At 32.6% G+C, this 22,067-nt stretch overlaps 3 protein-coding genes across 3 annotated transcripts; 1 reads left to right on the top strand and 2 right to left on the bottom strand.

Annotated features, from left to right (window-relative positions):
- Positions 1–890: 890 nt before the first annotated feature.
- On the bottom strand, positions 891–1,570 carry LOC120151061. Its single transcript, XM_039163609.1, has 2 exons — positions 1,323–1,570; positions 891–1,204 (listed from the first exon to the last, which is right to left on the bottom strand). The coding sequence occupies exons 1-2, from the start codon at positions 1,482–1,484 to the stop codon at positions 1,022–1,024; spliced, it is 345 nt and encodes a 114-aa protein (XP_039019540.1). The 5' UTR covers positions 1,485–1,570; the 3' UTR covers positions 891–1,021.
- Positions 1,571–1,961: 391 nt separating this feature from the next.
- LOC120150886 lies at positions 1,962–2,411 on the bottom strand. The gene has a single exon (XM_039163491.1). The coding sequence runs from the start codon at positions 2,409–2,411 to the stop codon at positions 1,962–1,964; it is 450 nt and encodes a 149-aa protein (XP_039019422.1).
- Positions 2,412–6,352: 3,941 nt separating this feature from the next.
- Positions 6,353–7,408, top strand: LOC120150885 (zinc finger protein ZAT10-like). The gene is made up of 2 exons (XM_039163490.1): positions 6,353–6,357; positions 6,748–7,408. Exons 1-2 carry the CDS (start codon positions 6,353–6,355, stop codon positions 7,406–7,408), a joined length of 666 nt encoding a protein of 221 aa, XP_039019421.1.
- Positions 7,409–22,067: the final 14,659 nt, after the last annotated feature.

Below are 22,067 nucleotides of genomic sequence, written 5' to 3'. Positions count from 1 at the left end.
GGGTAATATTGTAATTTCTTTTATGTATATGTGTGTGGATAATTGTTGATCCAATTTAATAGGGTTGGATTTTTTGAAAGAATTCAGATTTGGTTCAAGTCATATAAGATTTTATATATATAGGCGAGGTTAGATTGGGTCGGGTTCGGATGGAGGGTGAAATACCTCCAACCCGACCCATGGGTAATATTGTAATTTCTTTTATATATATGTGTGTTAGCGCGCGTGGATAATTGCTTATCCAATTTATTAGGGTTGGATTTTTTTGAAAGAATTCGGATTTGGTTTTAGTCAGATAAGATTTTATATATAGGTGAGGTCCGATTGGGTATGGTTCGAATGGAGGGTGAAATACCTCCGACCCGACCCATGGGTAATATTGTAATTTCTTTTATATATATATGGATAATTGTTATAATACCCATCTCTATAGATTTTTTAATTAGATCTTTATTTTATATTATGTTGAGTAGGATCATATTGAATTTATACTTTAAAATTTTAAGTCTGGTCGAGTTCGGGTAGAGAATATATATTTTCGAGTCAAGTCAGATCGGATGAAAAGTATATATATTTCGGATCAAATCAAATTCAAATGGAGGATATATATTTTTCTGATCGAGTCGGGTTGACCAAAAACCTAATACAATTTTAGATTACAAGGACGGTAAATCGTAAAATCATAAATTCAATATATCCGTTTTTAATACAATTTTAGATTTTTTCTAGGATTGCTTGGAATGACGACTCGATGTTACTGAAGTTAAGAGATACATGCTTATATTTTTAAAGTATTATTAATTGAAATTATTACAAGTTAAAGAGACAAACTAAACACACATAATTGAACCGCTAGAGCTAGTGGCAATCCTTTATTATTGGCCGTCAAATTTATTCAAATAGTAGTAGTGCACGGTGTAAACAAGTTGTATTTTATTTAGTTTTGACAGCCTCACCATCGCACCACATATTGCCTAGAAGAGTAATAAAGCACAACAAGGCTAGCTTAATTTGGAACCGGTTAAGAGTAGAATAGTATGACACTTAAGGTTTGAGCATCACCATCTGATTTGATTTCTAACGTTGAATTGTATTGCCAACCGTAGCTGGTGCAGTACGAATCAATGGAGAAGTCGCGTTGAAGTTTGTTCCAGATATCTTTCCAAATAATACTGGTACCAGCAGGAAGGATCGAGGCAGCCACCTGTCATTGATAAATGAGCTAATTATTATATATGCTACAAAATAAAACAAGATAATTAAACAAAGAATCAATTGTTACATAAAATAATAATACAATTACCAAGTGAGATAATATTTACTTCGTTATTAACCGTCCAAACAACGACCAGCGTGGCTATATTTCCGATAGCGTACACAACAGATGCGATAACATTGAGCTCTGTATCCTGCGGGAATTCAGAGGGCGATGCACCACTCTTAATCACGCTAGGAACGCCTTCATAGGTCGACGAAACCAACATTAAAGTGTCGCCGGAATCATTTAAGAGCTGGACGGTTGTGGGTGTAGTAGGAGCAGCAATTTGTTGTTAGCTCAACTAAACTTGCGTTTTTGATTCGCTTCTCTTGTGCTACATAGCTGCTTGCATACACGTATTTATATACAACTTTGCAGCCTAATAAGATTATATAAATATACATGTAATAATAATAATGTCATACAGCGTTATTCTTAGGGGGAAAACAAATAAAACATATTATGAATCGCATGGCCATTAAATAAAAATTATAACATTAATGCCCCATTAGCTATAACATTTTTGTCGTCTATCCATTCCTTTTATTTAAAGTATGATGAATTCATACTAACATCAAATAAAACATTTAAAACTCTAGTAATATTATTTTTTTATAAATAAAATTTTATTATCCATGGAAGAGTTCAATACAAAACATCCCAATCAAGAATCAAAGAAAAGCTATTTACAACAAAAAATTGGTTAGCCTATACCCCAATTGATACAAAGAAGAGAGTTAACACTATCAAGTCTATTAAGGTTTCTATTGCTAAGCTGAGCACCAACAATCTCCTTTATGGAGCTTAACATCTCTTCAACTGTTCGAGCTCTCCCCTGAAAAATTCTTCTGTTTCTTTCCTCCCAAACTGTGTAAATGAAAGTACACCAAGCAATCTTCATGATGGAAGTTAGAAGAGATTTATCTTTCCAAGCAGTAATAGCCCATGCAAGCATACTATCCCATGACATAGGAGGCTTGGTTAGGTGATTGAGCCTTAAAATTGCTTTCCATAAGGTTGTTGCTGTTGTACAATCAGCAAACAAGTGGTTTCTCGATTCAACGTAGTCATTGCATAATACACAAGAATCTACAGTGGTAATTCCCATTCGAGAAAGCCTCTCTCTAGTTGGTAGTCTATCAAGGATTGCCATCCAAGAAATAATGTTGAATTTAGGGATTGAGCCTTAAAATTATTGCATTATGCACAAACTATATTTTTAGTTCCTATATTCTGATTTCATCAATTTCAGTTCTTTCAGTTTTCAAATTTTGAATTTTCGTCCTAATCCAATTGGTACGGAGTTTGATTTAACGGTCATCAATTAGATCATAACTAAAATTTTAAATTTTGAAAAGAACGACTACTAAATTTTCTACCTAATTAGAAACTAAAAGTGATCGGATCAAAATATAAGAATAGAATTTATAATTTATGCATATTATAAGGATTAATAATAAAAGTTTACATGTTCTTTGACTGGTTGCTTTTCTTATATAACATGGGTTGCTTGCAATGTGAGGAATAACATGCTTTCCCCTGTTTAGGAAGTAAATGACAAGTGAAGCTAATGATACTTCGATGCTTAGACAAAACAAAATCATTAACTCTCCATGGCATCCGACACATATGGACCACTAAATAGTGTTACATCTTATAGTCCTAAATTAGTTGGGGCAATGCAATACTTAGTTTAGTATTTGGATTACCAATGGTTAAAGAATTTAATTAATTGAAATTTCGAAACTCATCAAACAATTTCAGTGGTAAAAGGGAGTGTTGTTCTCCCTAAAGGTTTCGGGTTCAAGTTATTGTGTCTACAGTATATGTGTGCGTTCTTAATGGCTAAATGAAAATTATGAACATACACTAACATGTAATCACCTCAAACTATTAAAAAGGTTTAAAGACGTTGTTATCCAAAATTAACATAATACTTCTAGATATATAGGGTTTAATTATCTTGTCAAGAAGGGGACACGTCCGGAAATATATGAGTGTGCACTCAATGAAGGGTGCCTTTGAAGAGAAAATAGGATGAAGTGCGTAGAAAGTTGCATATCCGTTTGAAGAAAATTTGCATGATGCGTACAAATATGTCAAAATCTTATATACCATGAATCATTATCAAAATTTATATGACTACGTACTCGTACGATAACGATACGAAAATACGTAGGCATTACAAATAGAATGTATTGCCAAATCATTCGTATGGCATGAAGTGAACAAAGGGTAGGCAGCACAACGGTTTTCACTTTTATGGGTGGAGATGACGATCAAAGGAGTTAATGACTTTTAATATAAAACGAGATTGATAATGAACATGCCATTATATTGTTAATATGGGTGAATATTTGATTGAATCGAGTCAAAAAAAATTTAAGTTAGTCAAGTTTGTTAGTCCTATTTTGTCATTCACACTTTATTTGTAATTGTTTTTAGTTAAGTTGTTTGAATTTTTATTCAAATGTAATTGTAATTATTTATAATATTATGTTATGATTATTTCCAAGTTAAACAACTTTCTCTAATCATATAAGATATACATTTATCTTTCTTCATATTCTTTTTCACATTGTAACATTATTTAATAAAATAAATATCATCTAAAATTATAGAATATATTCACAATGTCATTTTTTAGAGAATAGATTTAGGACAAAATATCGATGGGAGTATAATAGTGTCAAAGAATTTATAGTAAAAAGAATTTGTAAAAAATTATAGAGGAAAGGTCAAATTGTATAAATTATAAAATTGAGGGATTAAATTGTAAAAATCATAATTTTTTTGTTTAAAAATAAGAATTGAAGTCTCATTGGTATTAGGATCATGTGCTTCAAATTCGGTTAAAATGTACTTAAAATGAGAAAAGAATTGTAGAAATAACGAAATCATGCAAACTTGAGAGACTAAATTGAAAAATAAAGAATTTCATATACATAAGTAATCTAAAATAGTGTAAGAGCATATGGTTCAGATTTAGTCAAATATTGACTTAAAAGGAAGGAAAAATTGAAGAAACAAATAAATCAGGACCAAAACAGAAAATAGTCAAATTATTAAGCTAAAAACCGAAACGATATCGTTTTATTTTCAGTTTTTTGTTACTCAAACTTTTAAAATTCATGCTCAAAATTCAAATTGACTCAAACAACTAAAAATTGAAGAAAACTAATAAATTTGTTTTTGTCTAATTGAGTTTTTTCTCTACCCTAACCACTAATAATTGAATGGCTCAATTACCAAAACAAACACACACCTAAGAGACACATACTCTATAGATATAATTACACAAACTCAGATTTTTTATAAAAAAAACATTCATATTTACCAATGAAATAATTAGAATAAATATTATTTTAAATAATATAATATATATGAAATAAAATTATTTGAGAAAGAAAATGATTTGACTTATTAACATTTATATTCGTCTAATGAAAGGACCATTATTGAAATGATTATTTCTATATTAAACAATTTATGATCAACAACTAAATTTTTTTATAAAAAAATCTACAATAATTGTAAAAGTAATATCTGTTCAGAATTTTTAATCATTGTAGCCCCTTAATAAATTCATAAATAACCCAGTTTAGATTAAATGGATATGAAATTGACTTATAAGTACTATTATTAGTATATGAAGATTTAATAAAACGCGTAGAATTTGGTTTCGAAGGAGAGTAGATGAGATTTTGACCAGGTGAGTCGCGGTTGACATGGACTCAACTCAAATCTAACGGGTTCGTTTTACCCTTTCCAAATTGTGAGCGGTTTCAATAGCACAGTACCACGCGTGGACCATTGCTTTGACTTTGAAGAAGTCACTCATTAAATGAATTAAAGAACCGTTAAAAATGTTTTAATTTTTATTATGAAGATAAATTACAAATTTCATCACTCAACTTTATTCTCGCTCTTATTATGGGTATTAAAATTTAATATTTTTTAATTTATTCGCTGAACATTTGATTTGATCCTATCTTCGTCACTCTAAATACTTAAAGGTACTATGACTAGACATTTTTCTTTTAAAAATCATGAAATAACCCCGGGTGCGTTTGGTTCACGGAATGTAAGATTATCAGTGGGAATAAAAGATTACTAGGGAATAGGATTACTGGGGATGTTGTATTTTGTGTTTGGTTGGTTTAGCAGAAATGTAAGATTATCGTGTTTGGATAAAGGAATAAAAGATTATTGGAATATATATTTGACCAAATTGTCCTTATTATATATTTGTATAATATTACAAGTTGAAAAATATTTATATATTTTCTTTAAAAAATTAAATTCAAAATATTTATATACTTTTTTTTACAAAATTAAAAATATAAAAAAGGTTTAATAAAATGGTAAAATTTTATTTTAACCCCTGAACTTCATATAAAATTTTAATTATAGACTTTTTTTTGTAAATCTAAAATAATTTAAGGATAAATTTATAATTTAACCTTAGTAGAATTTTTATTATTCAATGACATAAGAATGATATTTTTGAAAAAAAATAAAAAATTAAGGGCATTTTAGTCCAAAATGTTGGTAATGTTACAATACCTAAGGGAATGGAGGTAATGACATTCCCGGTAATATACCCCAAAAAATCCACTATTGGTAATAAAACATTACCGGGAATGACATTCCCGGCCAAACCAAACGGGGGAATGTGGATTCCATTCCCGGGGGAATCTCACATTCCCCCATCCAAACGCCCCTGAAATATTTTTTTCTTTATGAAAAATATTGAGTTTTGAATTCCCTTTGATTTCTCAATTAAAGGTATTATGACTAGATATTTTTCTTTTAAAAATCATGAAATAACCCCGAAACATTTTTTGTTTTATGAAAAATGTTTAGTTTTGAATTTCCTTTGATTTATCGATGATGAAACATCTTCCTCCAAAAACCCAATAGTGAGAAGGTGTATGAGGAAAGTAGTTGTATATCTTGATTTCACATTGATTTGATATTGGATATTATAGATAAAAAATAGTTTGGGGTTTTATGAGTTTAGAGTTTAGATTAAGTTTTATGAGTTTTAAAGTGATTTAGGTAAAATCTAAACTAATAGAGTGATAGGAGACAATGAGGCAAGTTCGTTGATATCTTAAGTAATCGAAGAAGACGTCAAAGGATGACACATGGATTTCATGTAAATAAATCAAAAGTTTAGTAAATAAATAGACTAAAATTAGAGTGGGAAGAAAGTTAAATTATGCAATTTATAATTTACCCTTAGTTACTATTAACATTAAATCTTGAGTCTTACATAACTCCGTCTATTTGACCTTGACGGACTCAACCCGACTCCTCTTTATTTACAAAGTTATAAACCTCATTACATACAAACTATTTCTCACTCACTCTCTCCAAAACGACGTCACTTTCTTAATTTCTTTTCTTCGCTAATTTCCTTCCATCAATCTTTTTTCTAATAAATAAAAAAATTGACTGAATTTTAAATTTTAAATAGTATAAAGAATTATAGCACTTGAAGCTTTGATTTCTGCTACAATGGCTACACCTTCAAGCAATAAATACGACGACGTCTCGTGTAACAACCCCACAGCTTCTCCTAAACGACCAATCAGCGATTCTCCACCGCCGTCCGAAGAAGAAGAAGAACGCCTTGCTCTCTGTCTCATCACCTTGGCTAGCGGCTCCAACGAAGGTGGTGGTGGCCGTGTTGTTCTGTCGTCATCGGTGGTGGAATCCGTTTCGCCTTCTTCGAAGTTGCCTCACAAGTGCAGTGTCTGCAGCAAGGGTTTCCCTTCTTACCAAGCTCTGGGTGGCCATAAAGCCAGCCACCGTAAACCCGCCTCCACCGACGGTGACAACCCATCTACCGCCTCTGTCAGATATAGCGGGAGGGTTCATGAGTGTGGTGTCTGCCGCAAGACTTTCCCTACAGGCCAAGCCTTGGGCGGGCACAAACGCTGCCATTACGAAGGCGGTGGCAACATCAACAACAATAACGGTAACAAGAGCGGCAGCGTTAGTGGGGTGACGCTGTCGGACAGTGGCGGTGCCTTGAACAAACGCCACCGTGTCAGCTTTGACTTTGACCTTAACCTGCCTGCTTCCCCGGACTCCCATGAGGAAAACAACGATGAAAGGTTTAGTCAATCACACAGAGATTAATAGTATAAGAATTTGTAGAATTAATTTAAATCCAAAAAATATTTTTTTAATATTTTCATTGATTTGAGACTTGTATTTGATATTTATTAATTAACTTGTTTAATAAAATTCAAATTTACCTGTTAAATTCTAATTTACATAAAGATTATATATATTAAATTGTATCGACTTTTTTATTTTAAATTTGAATTAAAATATTATTTTTAATTTTTTAAACAATTTAAAGAGAATAGGAGTGAAAAGAAAGATTTTACTACTAATGAGTATTAAACACATAATTAAATAAAAAATATTAACTAAGAATTTTTAATCACATACTTAAAAGATCGTTATTAATATTATTTTTGTTTAACCTCGTTCTACGTGATTAAATGCTTTCAAGGCACATCTTGGCATTGCCATCATCAAATGTATCATTCATCATTCATAATCATCGATAATATTCATATTTCTTCGACGCTTTTTGCATGGCTTAATAGATACTTGTGACATCTATAACATTTAATATGTTTATAAATAAATGTCGTATTTATGTTATATTATATATATTCATATTTTATATAGTTATTTATAACTATTGATTTCGTCCTATCGTATAAAAAAGAATAAGAATGTAGTTAAATTCATTCTCTAAAAAATCTTAGTGTTTTTTTTCTCTCGGCCGGCCGTTGTTCTTTTCTTTTTCGTATTAGTTTGATAGACAGGGACATCAAATTTGATATTGGTCACTGAACGACTGTATTTCTTGTTTCTTATATATATTTTTATATGTATATTTATTTTTTATGTTTTTTTATTCATAATAATTCCGCTTTTACAATACGATTTTTTTTACTTTTATGACATATTTTCTTCATCCTTCGTGGTATTTTGTGAGAATTCCAACATGGTGCTGGAATAGATGAATGGCGGTGACCAGACATGCAAAACAAGTTAAAAATGGAAGAGTGGCGCTAGGGTTAGATGGCTATAGTAAACAATAGAAACGTGGAATTATTATTATGAAAAGAAGTTTATTAAAAAAGGTTTGAAAGCCTATTACATTAATGGGTACATATAACCCATACCAACCTAATTAGAAACGGCCCAACAGATTAACAATCTAATAACAAACTAACTAATTACAATATATTTCTAACATACTTTTTTTGGTTTAATTACTTTTTAGGACATGACAATTTTGAAATTAGTGAAATTAAGCCCCAGTCCTCTCGTAGATAGTTTTCTCACGACGCTCAATTATGATTCGCGATTGTTTGTGGTCTTTCAGTAGTTTAATCCTTGTTGTGGTTCATTTTTTAATACAGTCAGATTTATTCATATATGTCTTTACTTCGAGTTTCTTGGATGAGTTTTAACTTTTTTCTTTTATGATCCTTAAATGATCTCAAGTGTCTAGTCTATTTTATCAATGATTATAAAAAAATACTCTAATTATGTGTTTAGTTTTTTAACTTTATTGTAATTTCAAATATTTTTTTTCATTTTAATAAAATTAACGGCCCTATTTGTGTAAAAAATATAACTATTAATTTCAGTATAAATATTATTGTGGACTCTTAAAAGTTGCATGGGTGAGAGATCTATTAATTGGTCGAGTGGTCAAGAATGTTCATATTATCTCATCTTGTATAGATTTAAATCTTAATATTTACCTTAAAAATACGACACCATTTTACTTAATAAAAAAATCAGTTCGAGAGGATATAAGGGTATAATGTGATTCTTATACGAGTAAAATTAGTTAAGGTTTTGGGTATAAGATAGATTTTGAAATGAATAAAAAATTTAAGGTATTATATCACTAAAACATTAATATGAATATTATGTTCGATTAAATAATACATTGTTTGTGAATTGTAGCGAGCAACATGGTTGTTAGAATCGAACTGGTCGATTGGATCAATTGAATCATGAACCAATAAGATAAAATTAGAAATTCTGCGATCATATATAAATCATCAAACAATCCAAAATTAAGTAAGAATTTAGTAGTTTCAACCAGCTAAATTAATTTTTGAGAACTTTTTTTTTTTAATTTAGTATTTTAAAAAAAAAATTATTTAACTATTATTAAACTAATCGAATCGGATACGAACCAAGCTGAAGATACTAATTTTTTTATCCATTTGTTTTTTATTATTTTTATTATTATTATTATTATTATCATTATTATATTTATTTATTACTATTATTTTTAATTTTTATTATATTACTTATTTTTATTATTATTAATAATATTAATAATACTATTATAGGCCCAAATAGACCGACCCAATTACAAAAGCCCAATACCCGAAGGCCCGTTTTACACCCAGACTGGCCTAAATAATACCCTAAACTCGTTTAGGGTTTAAAACTCATTCTCAGCCGCCATCCATCAGACATCGTTGGATCTGATGAGATCCAACGGTCCAGAGCCTTCCACCAACAAACCCTAGGGTATCATAACCCTAGGGACACGCGGCCGCCGCCTCTGTTGTCGCCGCTCTACATCGATCCAGCTGCTGCCACGACGTTCTCTAAGGCCTCCAGAAGCTTCAACGCCGATCGTCCACGTTGAGGCCTACGGTGAGTCACCACTACAGTTTGGTGACTCACCAAACTTTGCCCTATTATCCGGTCTGAAGCCATCACCGGTGGTGGCTATAAAAGCCATCACCGGTGGTGGCTATAAAAGCCACCGATGCCCTGCCAGCAAATGACCACGACAGAAAAGAGAGAACAAAAAAAAATACGGACACCAACAGCAAGCAACAAAACCAAAGGAAAGTAAAAGGAGAGAATAAGATGAGCTTACCTTACCGGAGAACCCCAAACGTCACTAAAGAACTGAAAATACCGAAGGTATTTTCTTAGATCTAGGAAATTGCGGGGATTTTTAGGGGAAATAGATCCCGGATTCGGCCGGCCGGATATCAAACTCCCGGAGCACAGGGATTCGACCGGCCAGAGTTTTAGGAAATTACGAGGATTTTTAGGGGGAAATACTGAAAATACCGGAGCACGGCAACCGGCCGGATATCAAACTCCCTCCGGTGGAGGGTTTAGAGAGAAGGCAGAGAGAAAAAAAATTCTCTCTCAGTTAGAGAGAGAAGAATAAAGGAAAAAAAATGAAAGAAATGACCTTAAGGCTGGTCATTTTAGGATAATTATACAATTTCCCAAACGACGTCGTTTTGGGGAGGGGTGTATCTGTAATTTCAGAAAAATGGGTAAATCATATGTGCTACCATCACATGTTTGTAAACATTTATATTTTAGTCACTGAATTCAAATTATAATTATTTTAATTCGGTCAGTGAATTTTATTTAATTTATAATTTAGTCCTTATCATAAAATATATATATTTTAGACAAATAACCAATTTAGCCCTTGTAACTTTATTAATTAATATTTTAATCCCGAAATACATGTTTTAATTTATTTTAATTTGAGGTTCGAATTTAATATATGTTTATTTTAGTAACTAAATTAAACATAGGTAAAATAACATGTTTAGCCACTGAAAATTTATATAGCTAATTAAGAATTAGGGTATTTAATTTTAATATGTTATAATTTAGTCATTAATTTTAATACTTTCATTTATTTTACAAGTTTTTTTACTTTTTTAATACTATAGTTTTAATTTTATTTTAGTCATTATTTATTTATATTTTAAATTTATATATTTATATATTTAATTATTATTGTTATTATTATTATGTAGTCATATAAATATATATAATAAATAATATTTATTTACTTATTTTTTTATATTAAATAAAAATCCTATTTATAAATTTAATTTTATATAAATTACTTTTAGGAAAAATAATCATATTTTAATATGTATTTTTTAATATTAAGAAAAGAGTTGTCTTAAATCACCTAGAAGTCCTTTTCTGATTATCTTAATAAACAAATATCCTATTTTTATAAATTATATATTAATTATTTTTAGAGAAATGTTTTATTAATATTAATTTATTTTTTAATATTAAGAAAAGAGTTGTATTAAAGCACTTAGAAGTCCTTTTTTTGATATTTTCAAGTAAATAAATATCTTATTTATAAAAATATAAATATTTTCTTAAAATTATACTAATAAATTTGAAATAATAGAATTATGAATTAAGTATATATTTTTGAATTCTTAAATTTTCAATAATAGAGACAATTTATAATTAATGAGTACTAATTTTGGGTGTTATAGGGGTGTTAATCCTTCCCTAAACGTAAACCGACCACGAATCCTTTTTTATTAAAATTTTTTGGTTATACGCAGATCAGTTTATCTTTTAAATTATGTTTTCTTAAAAACTATTTTAAAAGATTGTTTTTAGGTATTTGACATACCTAACCCAAAAAGGTCAATGGCGACTCCCAAAATATTTTTTAATCCAAAATCATTCATTTTAAATTTTCCCGCCAAGTAAAAATTCGTGCCCAGGCGAAAACCGGTTACGACAACTTGGCGACTCCACTGGGGACCGGTCAATCTTTAAAATCAATTATAAATTGTCTCTATCAATTAGATATTAAAAATTCATATTTATTTAATTTATAATTCTTTTCTTTCAAAATTTTTATTACTTATGATTTTCATAATATTTTTATATATTCTTTTTTATTAATATCTTTATTTTATTTTTATGTATTAAATTTCATTATTTATTTGTTCGTCAGAGGTTTGAATATTTCTCCTCACAAACAATACGTAAATTGCATAACATAAGCTTTATAATCAAGCTTGTCCCTTTTAAGTGGGAGTGAAAGCGACGTCTTCGTGAGAATTTATTCTTCGTGTCAGACCTAGTAAGTAGCTTTTGGGGTTCATATACTCTATGTCTTTGTGAGAATTTATTCTCCGTGTCAGGCAAAGGGAAATGTGTCCCCTCGAATTGAACTCGATCCGCTTAAGTCTGTAGTAGACTAGGATTGAGGGTTTGACAGCCCAAGGGGGCATCAACAAGGACAATTCGGGTACCTTTACTCTTAGAATTGAAACTCTGCATATAATAAACCCTAGAAACTCTTCTGATCTGAAACCATGCCGAAATTTTGTCCAAAATAGGTGTACACAAAGGAGAAATAAATTCTAACTTTTTTCTTTTAATTTATTTATTTCCCTGCTGAATAAATTGCATGTGAATTTTGATTATTTAAAGTATGTTATGTAGAAAGCATGTTTAAATAGAAATATTTGGGTACACATTATTATTAAATTAATTTTTTTCTTCTTCCTTATTATTTAAACTAATTCATTTCTTTTTGTGTTTTCTTTTATTTTTGATGTTTGCATAGCATCATACAGGATTAAAGGTATTGATCTTCGAGTTAATTGTCTCATTGGAAAACTTTCATCTATGGATATAAAGTGTTCAAATCAAATAGTTCCAAACTCAGAAGTAAGAAAGTGGTCTGAGGACTTACAAAGACAGGGGGAGACAGTCTGCAGGATGATTATGTACCTGATTTAGCAAGTTATGCTTTGGTTTCTCTAAAAAGAAATGATATTCAAGATCTGCGAGGCATTTGGGAGAGTTGGGACTCGAACAAAAAGTTGCAGTTCTATCAGGCTTACGAGGACATCCCATATTTTCTCTATGTCGAAGTTGATGATGAATTGCTTCGATCCCTGATTCAATTCTGGAATCCAGGGTATAATTTTTTTGCTTTCAATAAGGAGGACTTGGTTCCTACTATTGAAGAGTATACAACTTTGCTACATATAGAAGGGGTTTTAGAGAATAAAATTTATTCAAGGACAGTTAAAACTCAACCTTTCCGGGTTAAATTAGCAAAGGTTGCAGGAGTACGAGAGGAATTGGTAGTGGCCCGTACGAAACAAAAGGGTGAAATCGAAGGCATTTCCTGGACCAACATCAAAGAAATCATTCAGAGTCATCCAGATGAAAAAGTACGATTTGATCTCTTTGCTCTAAGTATATATGGTATGGTCATTTTCCCGAAAGCATTGGGATACATTGAGGCTGCAGTAGTAGATTTGTTTGAGCAGCTATAAAAAGGGTTCAATCCTACTTCTGCAATTCTCGCAAAGACTTTTCGATTGTTAAGCGCTTGTAGAAGGCTGGGAGGTGGACGATTTTCGAGATGTGCACAATTGTTATATGTCTGGATCCATAGCCATTTTTGGAGGACAGAAAAAGTCTCATACCATCGCTTCATTACAGACTACTCACCATTGAAAGAGTTTCTAGAGCAAGAATGGCCGAAAGAAGTCGCGAAAGACATGTGGATAAATGCCCTTCGAAATCTACAAAGCAATGACATCATTTGGCGTGCCCCGTGGCAAATTCAAAGAGTGTTCTTTTATACATGTGGTGACTACAACTAGATGATGCTGCTCGGTTTATGGGGAGGAATTGGATATGCACCACTTCTGGTTATAAGGTAGTACGAGGGTCGTCAATTTATTCCTTTTACTACTGGGTTATACTCGTATGAGTTTGCATTTCATAGCAAAAATTACAAAAGAAACATTATGGAGGCCGTTAAAGCTTGGAAAACAACTTTATGTATTCAAGCCAAAGCAGCGAAAGTAATGTTAACCCCTGATTATGAGGAATGGAGGTCTGTCAGGAAAAATGAAAATATTCTTCTACCAGACCAAAATGAGGATATCTCTATGGAAGATCGCATTCATGTAGTTCCATCAGAGACAGAAATCCTAATAGCTGAGTTTGAAGTAGAAAGAGAGGGTTGGTCGAAGATTTGAAAGAAAAAAATAGTCGTTTACTCAAAAGCCTTGAGAAAGAGAAGCAGAAAATGTAAGATCTTGAGGTTGACAAAAGGGAGCGAATTATAAAGTACAAAGTTGAAAGTCGTGAGATTATGAATGAAATGAAGAAAGAAAGGGATCGAGCCAAAGAGCTAGAAGATATGAAGAATGGCATAATTACGAGATTTGAGGTTGAGAAAAACACCATGTTTAAGGGATTTGAAGTTGAAATAAATAATATGATTGTCGATCTTGAAGTTAGGGGCCAAAGGATTGAAGAGTTAGATGTTGAAAAAGAAAAATGGGATTTGGAGAGAAAGAACTTCAGTACCAGACTTGAAGTAGAGAAAGAAGTGGCCAACGATTGGATACGATGATGTAGAAACAAGAATGTGCAAATCCAGAAGCTTAATCAAAGGACACAAGAAACACGAACAAAACTTGAAGATGATTTAGATCAGTGTAGAAACAAAAACACAGAGTTTAATGCTTACATCTTGCAACTTGAAGAATCATTATTCCAAGAGAATGTTCGTATAGGACCTAGCGATCTTAAAGAGAGTTATGAGGAGAACACTTCACTACGAAGACGAATCCGTGATCTTGAAAATACTCTGCACAGTTGCCAAGTCAGAATCATTGAGTTAGAGCAAACTCTTGATAGAACTAATGAACAATGGCAAAAATCTACTGATTTCTATGAAGAAAGAAGTGAAGAAAGAAGTAGTATGGTATTCGAGGCCATGGTACAAATGAGCGAAGTTGCTAGATATATTGGGGAATTAGCCGCTGAAGCAAAGATTATTGAGCTTCACGTTGATCCAGTTTCTAAGTTTGGAAAGAAGATGGCATGGCTGATGAAGGAAATCATAGAGCTTAATAAGAAAGTTATGTCGTATTTATAGTTATGAACTATTATATAGAAACTTTTGTATGCCGATGGAAGTTATTCTATGACAGTTAACTTTTTAGAATCAATACCTTTTGCATACATTCATTGCATTATTTTATTTATGTGTAATTTTTATTTTACATTAAGATAAACATTCATTAAGTAAAATTTGAAAAAAATAATATGAAAAGGATTTTCAATCTCAGTTACCCTGGCCAAACAAGAAATTCAACACCACTATGGTACTAGAAAAGCAACTAAGAAAATGGAGGATAAAATACAACATCTCGAGGAACAACATAATAAAGAACAAGCAGAAATGAGAATGAAGTTGGAGAAAATTGAAGCCAGCATTGCAAACTCACAAGAAAGTATGATGCAGAAAATATAAGATATGCTCAAAAAGCAAGCTACCATTAGAAAAATTCTTGAAAATCCTGTATCTTTTGAACAGGAACCTATGTATCCTTTAGGTTTCATGCTAGAACCGATTTATCATTTTGGTATTACACCTGTGCATATTCATGCTCGCACATCGGCACTTCAAGAGACCAAACCTATTGAAAATCAACAAGTGGATCATGCATCTTCAAGCAAAAATCCGCTTATATCATATGTGAAGATAGGGGAATTTAATGTTGAGCATCTAATTCCAGACCTGAATGAGAAAGAAAAAGCCAAAGAAGAATTGACTAGACAGATCAAAAGCTTGGAGGAAAGAATAAAATCCGTGGATGTAACTGAATCATTCTATGGGTTTGACGCTAGTGAGTTGAGTTTAGTTCCAGACCTAATCCTCCCCATCAAGTTCAAAGTTCATGGATTTAAAAGATATGACGGTACTACATGCCCTTCGTCCCATATTACCATGTTTTGTCACAGAATGGAAGGTCTTGTGAAAGACGAGAAATTGTTAATTTATTGCTTTCAAGATAGTTTGACAGTACTAACCTTAAAATGGTATACTCAATTGACCAAAGCCCACATTAGATCATGGAAAGATCTGGCAAAGGCATTTTTAGAGCAGTACCACCACGTTACAGATATGGTTCCTGATAGATTGACTCTCCAAAATTTGGAGAAGAATAACAATGAAACATTCAAACAGTATGCCCAGAGATGGCGTGATACAACAGTACAAGTTCAACCACCTGTATCAGAAAAAGAAGCCACAGTGATGTTCGTCCACACTTTAAAGGCTTCATACTTAAGCCATTTAATGGGGAATGCAACCAGAAATTTTGCAGATTTGGTCATTTCTGGAGAACTCATTGAGAATGTCATAAAAACTGGCAAAATTGAATCAAGTGAGGGGTATAGTTCCAAAAGACCCATGTACCGAAAAAATGATAATGAAGTTAACAACGCAAACATTTACAAGAAGGATACCTCGAAAAGTGTTACAATAACCCAACCAAGGGTTAAAAAGGAGGAAACAAACACTAATCGAACGGAATCTAGAGGATCTCACAGGGAAAATGAAAGGCTTTCCTTCACACCATTACCAGTACCATATGTTGAGATCTATGATTCGCTGTTAAAGGAAGATGTAATACGACCTTATCATTTGATTCCCATGCAACCACCATTCCCTCCATGGTACGATATAAAAGAACACTATGTTTATCATGACGGAATTACAGGTCACTCTATTGAAAACTGTTTGGCATTCAAAAGGGTGGTCCAAAATTTGATTAATACTGGAAAATTGGAATTCAATTCACCAGCTACATCAAATCATCCGCTGCCAAATCATGGAGACAAGAGCGTGAACACAATCAATGAAGAGAATAGAAGGAAAGCCAAAACTGATGTTTCTGAAATTAAATATCCCTTTTGTTGGATATTTCAACAACGTTCCCTATTTGGTATGATTCAAAAAAATTCAAGAAAAAGCATAATGAAGGCAAAAATTATTGCGAATATCATCAAGAAAAGGGACATGGAATTCAACTATGCCCAGAATTTAGGGGACTGGTGCAAAAATTGATGAATGACAAAGAGATGGAGTTATTTGAAGAAGAACCAGAAAAAAGAGAAGATGATGTTTGCACATCAGAATATTCTAAACCTAAGCAGAGAACAAGTGATCCCATGATTATCACTGTGAAATCATCTACAGTGAATCCTGCACCAACAAAGCCGAAAGTGGTTATCACAACTTCTTTACCATTTCCATATAAGGATACTCGCAGGGTACCTTGGAATTATACTACCAATGTTTCAATGGTAGGAGGATCTATTTCTTTTGAAAAAACAGAAGAGAAAACACAGAGAGTGGATTCGAAATCTGAAGCAGTAAGTGAAGTCAGATTCTTTACAAGAAGTGGGAGATGTTACTCTCCTAAGACATCGAATGTGTCAGAAGAGGAAAAACCAAAGGGAAAAGCTACAGTGATACCCCAAAAGGTATTTGATGATGAATCCCTGCCAACACTCAATGAGCCCGTAACAGAAAAACAAGCATAAGAATTTTTGAAAATTCTAAAACATAGAGAATATACTGTGGTTGAACAACTACATAAACAGCAAGCACGAATTTCAATTCTTGATTTGTTGATGAATTCAGAAGTACACAGAAATGCCTTGATGAAAATGCTTAATCAAACATTTATCCCTGAATATATATCTCTCAACAAGCTTGACAGGATTGTGGGGCACATAGTCGCTGATAATTACATAACGTTCACTGATGATGAAATACCTAAAGGTGGAATGGGATCAATGAAAGCTTTGAATATTACCACGCATTGTCATGGTCATGTGTTGCCAGGAGTACTGATTGATAATGGATCTGCTCTTAACTTAATGCCTTTGGTTACACTTCAAAGGATGCTAGTAGATAAATCGCACATGAAGAATTATCAGAATATAGTACGAGCTTTTGATGGCACTCAAAAAGAGGTACTGGGAAAAATGGAAATACCATTGTTGATCGGACCAATAGTGTACAATATTGACTTTGTGGTAATGGATATACACCCTACATATAATTGTTTATTGGGGAGGTCGTGGATTCATTCTGCAGGAGCTGTTCATTCTTCGTTGCATCATAAACTGAAGTTTGTTGTTGACGGTCAACTGATATGTGTAGGAGCCGAGGAAGAAATCATTGCTTCTATAACAAGCGATTCTCCGTATATTAACACAAATGATGATGCTCTAGAGTGCTCTTTCCGAGCTTTGGAATTTGTCAATGTAACCTTTATTGTTGAGGGAAGCAAAATTCCACATCCCAGATTGTCTGATTCCACCAAAATGACTGTACAACAAACTTTGGGCATAGGAGCTAAAACTGGGAAAGGTTTGGCAAAGAATCTTCAGGGAAGTGCAGTTCCTGTAAATGTGAAAATGAAGAAAGATCGTTTTGGGCTTGGATTTAAGCCTAACTTTCAACAAAGAAACAAAGAGATGAAAAGAAGAGCTGAAGATAGAATGGTAAGATTAAAAGGAGAAGAAATTCCCTGGGAACGCATATCTTTCCCTCATTTGAAGTCCACATTCAAATCCGGAGGAATGGTTAATGTAGAACAACAGCTTGTTGATACTCTTAAAGAAGAAAAGTTGACAAAAGATCAAAGCATGGCTGAGGAGGCTATAGGAGGATTATTTATTAACATGATCACAAATGACCACAAGACTGGCAAATACTTGGATGGGATTCGCCCTTGTCTTCCTAGGGAAACACTCAACAATTGGAATGCTGAAGATCTCCCTGTAGTTTTTAGTATTAACTCAGAGTAATACTCAGAACTAATCTTTATGCTTTTGCCCGAGAATATAAAAATTTTTGTTATCTTGTAAGGGCAATTCTGTTAAGTTCACTTAATATCAAATATAAGAAGTTTTCTTAAAATTCTCAAATGGAAATCATTCTTTATACTTTACATTTTTTTACATTTTACATTCATTATTTCTCATTTTTTTTATTTAATAAATTTACTATATCCTTTCGGAAATATGTCCGACTTAAATTTGCAGGTGTCACAATGTTAATAGCATGATTATTCTTAAATTTAATCATGAGAAAATTTAGAGTGGTCCATATGTTTGGAGAAAATCAATGAGTGTGAGGATGAAGTAGAATGTGATGTTCCTATCGAATTGTTAAGACTGGTAGAAAAAGAAGATAAACAAATCTTACCGCACAAAGAAGAGATTGAGACTGTAAATCTTGGAACCAATGAAGAAATGAAAGAGGTGAAAATTGGTACCGCTTTGACAGCCCAGATAAAACGAGAATTGATAAATCTCCTCCAAGAGTTCAAAAATAGTTTCGCCTGGTCTTATCAAGATATGCCTAGTTTGAGTACATATATAGTGGTCCATAAACTTCCGATCAGTCCAGAATATAAACATGTTCAACAAAAGCTCAGACGAATGAGGCCATAAATATTGTTGTAGATTAAAGATGAAGTAATGAAGCAGATAAATTCAGGTTTTCTACAGGCAGCCAAATATCCAGAATGGGTAGCCAACATAGTTCCAGTACCAAAGAAGAATGGGAAAGTTCAAATGTGTGTGGATTACAGAGATCTTAATAAAGGTAGTCCAAAATATAGCTTTTTGTTACCTCACATAGACACATTAGTGGATAATACTGCAGGACATGCATGGTTTTCATTCATGGATGGCTTTTCAGGATATAATCAAATAAAAATGAACCCTGAGGACATGGAAAAAACAATATTTGTAACCATGTGGGGCACATTCTGTTACAAAGTAATGCCATTTGGATTGGAAAATGCAGGGGCAACCTATCAGAGAGCAATGGTAACTCTGTTTCATGACATGGTGCATAAAGAGATTGAAGTATATGTGGATGGCATGATTGTCAAGTCTCGAACCGAAGAAGAACATATTCAAAATATAAGAAATCTTTTCCAGAGATTGAGAAAGTATCAATTAAAGCTCAACCCTGCTAAATGCACTTTTGGGGTAACATCAGGGAAGCTTTTGGGATTTGTAGTCAGCCAAAAAGAAATCGAGATTGATCCAGATAAAGTAAAAGCAATTCAAGATCTTCCACCACCCAATACAAAAAAACAAGTTCGAGGCTTTTTGGGGAGATTAAACTATATATCTCGGTTCATTTCTCAATTAACTGACAAATATGATCCAGTGTTCAAGTTACTTCGAAAGAATAATCCTGAAGTTTGGAATGATGAATGTCAAGATACTTTGGATATTATTAAGAAATATTCATCCAATGCCCCCATTTTAGTATCACCAGTGCCTAATAGACCGTTAATTCTCTACTTGACAATCTTTGAAAATTCAATGGGATGTGTATTGGGACAGCATGATGAGTCTTAAAGAAAAGAAAAAGTCATTTATTATCTGAGTAAGAAGTTTACTGATTGTGAAATTTGATACCCACCAATACAAAAATTATGTTGTGCCTTGGTGTGGGTTACTTGAAGACTCAGACAATACATGTTATATCATACTACTTGGTTGATATCTAGACTTGATCCTTTAAAGTTCTTAATGGAATCACCAGCTTTGACAGGCAAAATGGCTAGATGGCAGATGTTATTATCCGAGTTTGATATTGTATATGTCAACCAAAAAGCAATAAAAGGAAGAGTCATAGCTGATTTTCTGGCTAGTCGTGTATCAGATGATTATCAGTATTTGAGTTTTAACTTTCCAGATGAAGATTTGTTGTGCATATCCATAAATGAAGAAGTCAGAACAAATGATGAATCCTGGAAGCTTTATTTTACTGGAGCATCCAACGCCTTGGGACGAGGAATTTGAGCAATGTTAATTTCTCCATAAAATATTTATTATCCTTTTACAAGCATATTGGAGTTCTGTTGCACCAATAACATGGCGGAATATGAAGCTTGTGTCATGGGATTGAAGGCAGCCATAGAAAGAAAAATTAAATTTCTCAAGATATATGGAGATTCATCGTTAGTGGAGTGTCAACTACGAGGAGAATGGGAAACGAAAGATCCCAAATTACTGGAATACCGAGATTTTATCCTCAAATTAGTGAAAGAATTTGAGAGAGTCACTTTCAATTATATCCCTCGAGAGGAAAATCAAATGGCAGATGCTTTGGCTACATTAGCTGCTATGTTTCAGGCAAATAAAAAAGTTGATATGATGCCAATCAAAATGCAAGTATATGAAATTCCTGCATATTGCTACAGTATGGAAGAAGAGGTATATGGCAAGCCATGGTATTATGATATCTTGCAATATATCAAGTATCAAAGTTATCCACAAAATGCATTTGAGATTGATAAAAGAACATTGAGAGGAATGGTTGTTGGATACTTTCTTGATGGTGAGACTTTGTATAGAAGAAGCAATGATCAAATGCTATTGAGATGTGTAAATACTAGCGAAGCCAGAAGCATTATCGAGGAAGTACAAGTGGGATATGTGGAACACATGCAAATGGTCTTTCCATGGCAAGAAAAATAATGAGATATGGGTATTATTGGGCCACCATGCATACAGATTGCATTGATTATGCAAGGAGATGTCATAAATGACAGGTATATGCGGATGAAATTCATGCACCTCCATTACCTTTACATGTAATGACAACACCTTGTCCATTTTCTATGTGAGGAATAGACGTCATTGGGGCAATCACACCAAAAGCATCAAATGGACATTGTTTCATCCTAGTGGCAATTGACTATTTTACCAAGTGGGTTGAAGCTGCTTCATATGCTAATATTAAGAGGTCTACAATTTTTAAATTTATAAAGAAAGAAATAATCTGCTGATATGGGCTACCAGAGAGAATCATTACAGATAATGCTCAGAACTTGAATAACAAAATGATGACTGAACTTTGTACACAGTTTAAGATCAAGCATGCAAACTCAATGACATATCGCCCAAAGATAAATGGGGCAGTGGAAGCAGCAAATAAGAACAACAAGAGAATCATTACAAAGACTACTGAAACTTACAAAGATTGGCACGAGAAGTTACATTTTGCTTTATATGCATATCAAACTACTGTGCGAACATCTACCGGGGCAACGTCTTTTTCTTTAGTCTATGGGAT

Source organism: Hibiscus syriacus, unplaced genomic scaffold (genome assembly GCF_006381635.1).
Source record: "Hibiscus syriacus cultivar Baekdansim isolate YM2019G1 unplaced genomic scaffold, ASM638163v2 tig00111027_pilon, whole genome shotgun sequence".
Classification (NCBI taxonomy): domain Eukaryota; kingdom Viridiplantae; phylum Streptophyta; class Magnoliopsida; order Malvales; family Malvaceae; genus Hibiscus; species Hibiscus syriacus.
Note: the sequence above shows the minus strand (reverse complement) of the source record. Positions and strands in the feature narration are given on the sequence as shown.